The sequence below is a fragment of the Centroberyx gerrardi genome, chromosome 15 (genome assembly GCF_048128805.1).
Source record: "Centroberyx gerrardi isolate f3 chromosome 15, fCenGer3.hap1.cur.20231027, whole genome shotgun sequence".
NCBI classification, from domain to species: domain Eukaryota; kingdom Metazoa; phylum Chordata; class Actinopteri; order Beryciformes; family Berycidae; genus Centroberyx; species Centroberyx gerrardi.
In genome coordinates, this window is record NC_136011.1 from 30,023,529 (window position 1) to 30,033,528 (window position 10,000).

General features: G+C 40.9%; 1 protein-coding gene and 1 long non-coding RNA gene across 2 annotated transcripts in view; both read right to left on the reverse strand.

Moving 5' to 3' along the window:
- The window catches only part of LOC144542372 (uncharacterized), a 221,900-nt gene that overhangs the window by 159,165 nt on the left and 52,735 nt on the right, over nt 1-10,000 (reverse strand). The window lies entirely within an intron of this gene.
- pygb (phosphorylase, glycogen; brain) overlaps nt 1-10,000 on the reverse strand; it is a 22,905-nt gene that overhangs the window by 9,198 nt on the left and 3,707 nt on the right. The window contains exons 4-13 of the mRNA XM_078288878.1: nt 9,704-9,807; nt 8,741-8,872; nt 8,441-8,552; nt 5,588-5,670; nt 4,245-4,388; nt 3,680-3,772; nt 2,652-2,798; nt 1,761-1,924; nt 848-962; nt 1-30 (exon numbers count right to left, since the gene is read on the reverse strand). The exon at nt 1-30 is cut by the window's left edge and continues 85 nt beyond it. Coding sequence (XP_078145004.1) covers nt 1-30; nt 848-962; nt 1,761-1,924; nt 2,652-2,798; nt 3,680-3,772; nt 4,245-4,388; nt 5,588-5,670; nt 8,441-8,552; nt 8,741-8,872; nt 9,704-9,807 — 1,124 coding nt within the window. The remainder of the gene's footprint in view (nt 31-847; nt 963-1,760; nt 1,925-2,651; nt 2,799-3,679; nt 3,773-4,244; nt 4,389-5,587; nt 5,671-8,440; nt 8,553-8,740; nt 8,873-9,703; nt 9,808-10,000) is intronic.

The following is a 10,000-nucleotide window of genomic DNA, read 5'->3' on the forward strand; positions in this document are numbered from 1 at the left end:
CAGGTCGGTCAGGAAGTCTTCTCCGATTCTCTACAGGACAAACAGCAAGAGGGAAGGAGTGAAGGAGGGAAGGAGTGAAGGAGTGAAGGAGTGATAGAAAAACCCAGCAGAGACCCTGACCTCACACTACAACCCTGCACAACCTGCACTTCCTGCATGTGACACTTAAACCTACATATCAAAACTGCAACATCAGCCATCACAGCACCCCACAACACACAAACAAAATCAGATCAAGCAATTAATAAGAGATGTTTAATACACTTTAGGTTTTTCACACATTTCCATTTCCGATTCTTTCCAATCTTTTTACTCATATCCTTTAATACCTTCTTAACTCTGAGATGTTCTCACCAGCTGGTCTTCTTATATATTAGATATTAATATCTTCATATACTGTATGCTGTGATATTTTTCATAGATATTAGAAGAGATATTGTTCGATTGCCCACAGTCTAAAACTAGCCCGCTTCATTTTTCAAACTTTCTCCATACAACAGGAGCACTAGTATGTTTATTTTTTGGCTTTTTTGGCTTTATTCTATATAATCTATGGATCAGCTGTGAGTTTTAAAGAGCCTGGTTCAGTCTGCTGGTCTGGGATCAGCTGTGTGTTTTAAAGAGCCTGGTTCAGTCTGCTGGTCTGGGATTAGCTGTGAGTTTTAAAGAGCCTGGTTCAGTCTGCTGGTCTGGGATCAGCTGTGAGTTTTAAAGAGCCTGGTTCAGTCTGCTGGTCTGGGATCAGCTGTGTGTTTTAAAGAGCCTGGTTCAGTCTGCCGGTCTGGGATCAGCTGTGTGTTTTAAAGAGCCTGGTTCAGTCTGCTGGTCTGGGATCAGCTGGTCGTACCTCGGCGATGATGTCAGCGAGGCCGGGGTTACACAGCAGCAGCCAGCGGCGAGGAGTGATGCCGTTGGTTTTATTCTGGAACTTCTCTGGATCCACATCATGGAAGTCTTTAAACCTGGAGGGACACAGAGCGGAGCGGAGGTTTTCCTTCAAATATATCAATAATAAAAACCTTTTTCAGATGAAGCAGAAAGATAAATGATAATGAAACACACTGCAGCTCGTCTTCCTCCCCTGCTCTTAACTGTTTACCATAGAAGAAGAACTCTACCTATGAAAATAACTATAAGAACAGTTTTAAAAAAGAAAACATACAGTATATACACTGTAGAGTTTGTTTCTGACAATAAATCCTGTCCAATCTCTTGCAATCAATCTCCCACATACAGTAATGTGTAACTTTGTACTGTTGAAATTGATACATGCCATACAGAAAAAGTGCAGCCTTGTGCATTTTCAGTCATTGTCATCAAAACCTGAGCCGTAGTTTACAAGTGACGGGCTTTTGCAGGTAATCCATCGTGTTGTGCTGTTTGTTAAGGATGATTCGAGAAATGTACCAAAGCCACTGAGAAAAACTGTAAATTGACTACTCAGTTAGTAAATGAATAGATTATTCAATTGATTAATCGCACTATTGAATTAGTTAATGGACTGTTGACTCAGTCAGCTGTTGGCTGAGTGACCCTGACTGGTCTCAGACCAGCTGTTGGCTGAGTGAACCTGACTGGTCTCAGACCAGCTGTTGGCTGAGTGACCCTGACTGGTCTCAGACCAGCTGTTGGCTGAGTGACCCTGACTGGTCTCAGACCAGCTGTTGGCTGAGTGACCCTGACTGGTCTCAGACCAGCTGTTGGCTGAGTGAACCTGACTGGTCCCAGACCAGCTGTTGGCCTCGGTCAGTGCGACTCACACTGTGCTCTTGACGATGTCGGAGTGGATCTGAGCGACTCCGTTGACGGCGTGCGACCCGACCACACACAGGTGAGCCATGTTGATCCTCTTGGGCTCTCCCTCCTCGATCAGAGACATGCGGCGCAGCCGGGCCGTGTCGCCGGGGAACAGCGCCGCGACCCTCTGAGAGGGAAACACCACTTCAAACTTTATTTATACAGGGGAGGCTGAGAGAGCTCCAGGTGTCTGAGTGGTTTACAGTAGAGACAGTAGAGACAGTAGAGACAGTAGAGACAGAGACAGTAGATCTTACGTCCAGGTGTCTCTGGTTGTTTTACAGTAGAGACAGACAGTAGAGTCAGTAGAGACAGTAGAGACAGTAGAGACAGACAGTAGAGACAGTAGAGACAGAGACAGTAGAGACAGTAGAGACAGACAGTAGAGTCAGTAGAGACAGTAGAGACAGTAGAGACAGACAGTAGAGTCAGTAGAGACAGTAGAGACAGTAGAGACAGACAGTAGAGACAGTAGAGACGGACAGTAGAGACAGTAGATCTTACGTCCAGGTGTCTCTGGTTGTTTTACAGTAGAGACAGAGACAGTAGAGTCAGTAGAGACAGACAGTAGATCTTACGTCCAGGTGTCTCTGGTTGTTTTACAGTAGAGACAGACAGTAGAGACAGTAGAGACAGTAGATCTTACGTCCAGGTGTCTCTGGTTGTTTTACAGTAGAGACAGACAGTAGAGACAGTAGAGACAGTAGATCTTACGTCCAGGTGTCTCTGGTTGTTTTACAGTAGAGACAGAGACAGTAGAGACAGTAGAGACAGTAGATCTTACGTCCAGGTGTCTCTGGTTGTTTTACAGTAGAGACAGAGACAGTAGAGACAGTAGAGACAGTAGATCTTACGTCCAGGTGTCTCTGGTTGATCTCGTAGACGATCATCAGGTGTCTCGGCAGCAGAGTCTGGAACATCTGGACCGGCCAGCGCTCCAGAGCCTCCGGCAGGACCGTGTGGTTGGTGTAGGCACAGGTCCGACACGTGATGTCCCAGGCCTGCACACACACACACACACACACACATGCGCACACACACACACACACACACACACACACACACACACACGCACGCACGCACACACACACACACACACAGAGACACACAAGGATTAAACCAGTTTTCAAAATTAAGCTTCAAACCAGCAAGGAAGGAAAGCAGGCAGGAAGGAAGGAAGGAAATCCAGTCAGCACACACACACACACACACACACACACACAGAGACACACACACACACACACACACACAAACACAGAGAGACACACAAGGATTAAACCAGTTTTCAAAATTAAGCTTCAAACCAGCAAGGAAGGAAAGCAGGCAGGAAGGAAGGAAATCCAGTCAGCACACACACACACACACACACACACACACACACACACACACACACACACACACACACACACACACACACACACAGCATTCACAAATACTTAGACTCATACTGTAGATACACATAGTAGCCTACATATACATATACAATTACATATACTGGACATACACACACACACACACACACACACACACATACATTACATACATACAGGTAAACACACTCCTCTGCATGTGATCATGAATCTCCTCTGGCAGGTCGGAGTCTTTCTGCTCTAGATCCTGATGAAGCTGTCAGGTCTGCTCTCACTATAAACCTCATGAGCTTTATGTGGAGGTTTATGGAGCTCACGGGTAATGAACAGAATATTCATATTACTCTGTGAACTCAAACACGAGTCACAGAGTCAGCAGCGAGGAGTATCGAACTTTCTGATGTTGCAGAAGACTGGAGAACATTTTGTTTCTGCTCCTGACTCATCTGAATGTTTCTCTGAACGCCTGGCAGCTTCTGAACTGATCCTCAGTCTGTCCCTGCCTGTCTGACCTTGTCCCAGTCCAGCTTCTCCACGTCCAGCAGGATCCTCATCAGCTCCGGGATGGCGAGCGCCGGGTGCGTGTCGTTCAGCTGGATCGCCACCTGGCGGGACGGGAGGTACGGGCTTTATTAGCAGAGAAGAAGAAACCCTCCTTCTACTCTATCAGCAAACTCCACACAGTCGATATCCTGATTTATTATTCATCACAGGACCTTTAGGTGCAGAACCACAGTACTATAACACATAATATATACTTTAATATATATACATTATATTACTGTGGAGGTGAAACCGCATGCTGTCGGCACAAAACCCAAACACACCAACAGGAAAATGTGTTTTCACCACATTAACTGGAAAATGAACAGATTGAAATTGGAAATGTGCACATTTACCAACTCACTGCTAAACACACACTTTACCGTTTTCCCACATTTACCATAATAAACAAGATGATCAGGGAGGCGGAGCTAGACATGAACCATGTGTGAATTTCCCCTCTGACAGAAAAGCGAAGGTTTTAGACCAAAAATCCCGAATAATTCCAGATAAATGTGTTTTGTTCCAGCTGACCTTGTCGGGGAACGAGTCGAAGGACGTCCGGACCGGGTCTCTGCAGCCGAACTTGGAGGACTTGAACCTGCGGATGATGTCCTGCAGCGTGGCGGCGACCACGAAATACTCCTGCTTCAGACGCAGCTCCTTCCCCTCGAAGAACTGCGCACACACACACACACACACACACACACACACACACACACAGTTTTATTACATTTTGACTAACTTTTTACATTACCAACATGTTTTCCATTATCAGTTGCCATGCATCAAACCAGGCTCTGACCCTTGACCTCCTGACTGCTGGTTGCTGATGTTTGTGATCTTGGGTCCACACAGTGTTTAAAGTGTATAAACTTTCAATATGTTTTTTGATATTCAATCTCTGACATCTTTAAATGTGATCATTTTTATTATTTCAAGTATTCCTCAGAAATGTAGTGTGGAAAAGCCTCTGAAACAGAATATAACCCATCATGGGACACTGAAACTCTCCACTGAAATGCAGGACAATAATAACAACAACAATAATAATAATAATAATAATAATAATAATAATAATAATAATAATAATAATAAAACATATTCTTGAATACTTGTGTGGAATCTGATCAAAGTGTCTCATCAGAATCAGTTCAGGTTCAGGTCTTCTCATAGACAACCAGTGTAGTATTGATCAATTCTACAGTAAATATGTAATCAATCAAACTGCATCAGATCAGACTGGATCAGATCAGTTTAATAGACCAGCATCAGCCTCAGATATCTAGATCTGTAACAGTACTGCTGATCCAGGACCTGCAGTTTCTTCTGCAGTAGTCTCTCTGGTTAAAGACAACAGATAAAGGACTAGAATCTAAACCGTTTTGGTTTCCTCCGGGGGCGAAGCAGAACTCTGAATCAGGAAGTAAAACCATCCAGAACCTTCTGGTGGCTGGATGCTGATTGGCCAACAGGTGCCTTCCTCCTAACAGCTGATTGGCTTCATGTTACTGCATGTTGAGTCTGCACTTAAGAGAGGTGTGTGTGTGCGTGTGTGTGTGTGTGTGTGTGTGTGTGTGTGTGTGTGAGAGAGTGTGTGTTAGTTCCTCATGGGAAACTTGTTGCCCTCATTTGGTCATCATTAGAGGGAATGTACCATGTGACCTTGTGAATGTGTGATAATCTGTGTTATACACACACACACACACACACACACACACACACACCATCACTCTCTCTCTGTATCTCTATCTGTTCCTCTCTTTATCTGTGAGTCTATTGCATCACTTCTATGTTGGTTAGTGTCTCACACACTCATACACACATACACACACTCACACACACACACACACACACACACACACACTCTCACTCACGTTGTCGTTGGGGTACAGGACTCTGGAGATGTTCTCTGCCAGGTTGCGGTCCAGAACAGCTTGAATATAATCTCCAACATTAACTGTGAAGCAGGAAGAGAGGCAGATATTGGAACGCAGAGGCGTCGCCATGGCAACGCTGGCAGGATGCCACACTGATGACACGGTGACATTGTGTTGAGATAAAGCCAGCCTGACAGCAGGAGGCACGACAAGCTGCAGCTTTTTGCCTGAATGTGACTGTCTGTCATATTGAGTTAATATTAAACTTTTAAACCTTCTCTTATCTCGTTGTCTGGATCACATCACCAACTTCACTTCATAGACCATGAATGGATAACAGATCAACATCAGACCTCCATTATATTAAAGCTGCACTAAGTGATTTTCTGACCACTAGAGGGCGACAGAAACTGCAACACATTTTGTAAACACACAGCAAAGCTACTGGCTACAGAAGCCCTGAAGGACAAACCGTGCATAAAGGCTAATGTGTAAAATAAACGTTCCTACAGAGAAATATCTCCGGTTACCAGTCTTGATTTTACTTTTACTTTACTTTTTTCACTAGTTTATAAAGTTTACTAGTTTAACAAGTTCACTAGTTTATCAAGCTTACTAGTTTATCAAGTTTACTAGTTCAACAAGCTTACTAGTTTAACAAATTTACTAGTTTAACAAGCTTACTAGTTTAACAAATTTACTAGTTTATCAAGTTTAACAAGTTCACTAGTTTATCAAGTTTACTAGTTTAACAAGTTTACTAGTTTAACAAGTTCACTAGTTTAACAAGCTTACTAGTTTAACAAATTTACTAGTTTAACAAGTTTACTAGTTTATCAAGTTTACTAGTTTATCAAGTTTAACAAGTTCACTAGTTTATCAAGTTTAACAAGTTCACTAGTTTATCAAGTTTACTAGTTTAACAAGTTCACTAGTTTATCAAGTTCACTAGTTTAACAAGTTTACTAGTTTAACAAGTTTACAAGTTTATCAAGTTCACTAGTTTAACAAGTTTACTAGTTTAACAAGTTCACTAGTTTAACAAGTTTACTAGTTTAACAAGTTCACTAGTTTATGATTGGCTGGCTAGTTTAACAAGTTTACTAGTTTATCAAGTTCATTAGTTTAACAAATTTACTAGTTTATCAAGTTTACTAGTTTAACAAGTTTACCAGTTTATCAAGTTCACTAGTTTATGATTGGCTGGCTAGTTTAACAAGTTTACTAGTTTATCAAGTTCACTAGTTTAACAAATTTAACAGTTTATCAAGTTCACTAGTTTATCAAGTTCACTAGTTTAACAAATTTAACAGTTTAACAAATTTACTAGTTTATCAAGTTCACTAGTTTAACAAATTTAACAGTTTAACAAATTTACTAGTTTATCAAGTTCACTAGTTTATGATTGGCTGGCTAGTTTAAGAAGTTTACTAGTTTATCAAGTTCACTAGTTTAACAAATTTACTAGTTTAACAAATTTACTAGTTTATCAAGTTTACTAGTTTAACAAGTTTACTAGTTTATTAAGTTTACTAGTTTAACAAGTTTACTAGTTTATGATTGGCTGGCTAGTTTAACAAGTTTACTAGTTTATCAAGTTCACTAGTTTAACAAGTTCACTAGTTTATCAAGTTCACTAGTTTAACAAGTTCACTAGTTTAACAAGTTTACTAGTTTATCAAGTTCACTAGTTTAACAAGTTTACTAGTTTATCAAGTTTACTAGTTTATCAAGTTTACTAGTTTAACAAGTTTACTAGTTTAACAAGTTCACTAGTTTATCAAGTTCACTAGTTTAACAAGTTTACTAGTTTATCAAGTTTACTAGTAACAAGTTCACTAGTTTAACAAGTTTACTAGTTTAACAAGTTCACTAGTTTATCAAGTTCACTAGTTTAACAACTTTACTAGTTCATCAAGTTCACTAGTTTATCAAGTTCACTAGTTTAACAACTTTACTAGTTTATCAAGTTCACTAGTTTATCAAGTTCACTAGTTTAACAAGTTTACTAGTTTAACAAGTTCACTAGTTTATCAAGTTCACTAGTTTAACAAGTTTACTAGTTTAACAAGTTTACTAGTTTATCAAGTTCACTAGTTTAACAAGTTTACTAGTTTATCAAGTTTACTAGTTTAACAAGTTCACTAGTTTAACAAGTTTACTAGTTTAACAAGTTCACTAGTTTATCAAGTTCACTAGTTTAACAAGTTTACTAGTTTATCAAGTTTACTAGTTTAACAAGTTCACTAGTTTAACAAGTTTACTAGTTTAACAAGTTCACTAGTTTATCAAGTTCACTAGTTTAACAAGTTTACTAGTTTATCAAGTTTACTAGTTTAACAAGTTCACTAGTTTAACAAGTTTACTAGTTTATCAAGTTTACTAGTTTATCAAGTTCACTAGTTTAACAAGTTCACTAGTTTAACAATTTTACTAGTTTATCAAGTTCACTAGTTTAACAAGTTTACTAGTTTATCAAGTTTACTAGTTTATCAAGTTCACTAGTTTAACAAGTTCACTAGTTTAACAATTTTACTAGTTTATCAAGTTTACTAGTTTATCAAGTTTACTAGTTTATCAAGTTCACTAGTTTAACAAGTTCACTAGTTTAACAAGTTTACTCGCTCGCTTCATCAATCATCGGTCCGAACATGACAACAAGCTTTAGGAAAGAGGAGAAAACAACAACAAGCTGCTGCTGATGTGTTTGTTTACATCATCACGTCTCACGGAAATCTCCACATAGCACACGTTAGCTTCAGGATTGGTTACAGGGTCTGAAATCGCTTAGTGCAGGTTTAATCTATCCTGTATATTGATTATTGATATGTTCATCATGACTCCACCCACAGTCCTGCAGGTTGAAGTCGTTGGGAGCTTTAGCGGACCAGAGCCTCATGGTGTTCACTGTGTTGTTCTTAAAACCTGGAACCGGAGTGTCGTACGGCATCGCCAGCACCACCTGTACACACACACACACACAGAAACAAACACACACACACACACACACACACACAGAGAGACAGTTAGAGGGAGGGGACTGGTGTGTTTTTGGGAGAATGTGAATGAAATTGTGTGTATGTGTGTCTATGCATGTGTGAGAAAGAAACAGATTGTGTGTGTGTGTGTGTGTGTGTGTGTGTGTCTGACCTGTGTGTCCATCCACCTCATCCCCCCCTCAGTGTGTTCGACTCGGCCGTAGAAGTGAACAGGCAGCATGTACTCCGGCCGGGCTTTCTCCCAGGGGTTTCCATACCGCAGCCAATCATCTGCCTCCTCCAGCTGAGGGGGCGGAGCCACACACCAACCAACATCACTTTTTAACCAAAGCTGCTGTATTTTTTTTTTCACAATGTTTTTGCAGACTAAAATTTGTGTCGCCTAGGAGCAGCTGCTGTAGAACTGTGTGTTAGTTAATAAAGTGTAAATCTGTAGAGCTGTGTGTTAGTTAATAAAGTGTAAATCTGTAGAACTGTGTGTTAGTTAATAAAGTGTAAATCTGTAGAACTGTGTGTTAGTTAATAAAGTGTAAATCTGTAGAACTGTGTGTTAGTTAATAAAGTGTAAATCTGTATGAAGCAGCTAGAAGCAGAGAGCAGCTGAGTCAGCTTGTTGTGGTGTGGCTGTAGATCCATTCAGTAACGTTCTCAGTAAAAGTGAATAGTGTGATAAGGTGGATTTGGTTACTGTGACACAGTAAACTGTCTTGTCTTTAGCCCTAGTCTCTACTCCAAAACACTCTGAGTTGTAGCTTGAGAAGAGTCAGCTCAGTTAACCTGAACAAACTGTTAGCTAGCTAACTAGCCGGCAAACACGCTGATGTTAATGTGAACACGCTAACGCTAGCCGCTACTAGATACGTTAGCTAGTGTGCTAATCAGATGTGTTAACAACAAGACAGTGATGTTAGCTGACCAGATGCTATGGTTAGCTAGCTAACAAGCTGACATTATCTAAACACTAAATCAATCAGATGGATCAGTGATGAAATGATCAGTTCAGTCAGAAACAGACAGAAACACAGTCAGCTGTTCACAGAGCTGAAGACCTCCAACATGGCCGCCAGAGGGGGCGGGGCTACATCACCTCTATATTTAGTACGTGTGTCTCTACCTGCCATCCGTTGCAGATCTTCTGGTTGAAGATGCCGAACTCGTATCTGATGCCGTAACCGTACGCCGCCAGGCCGAGCGTCGCCATGGAGTCCAGGAAGCAGGCTGCAGCAGGAGGGACAGGAGCACAAATCCCATGAGGCTTTGCAGGTTGCAGATCTACTATAGTGGTCTAAAATTTAAAACTCTTTATTTATTGAGATTTGAAAAGTCAGTGGAGAAGATGAACGGGAAGTTTAACACTGGAACCAGGACTGCAGCTCTGTAACAACTGATACAGCTGTATGGTCCGTGTGTG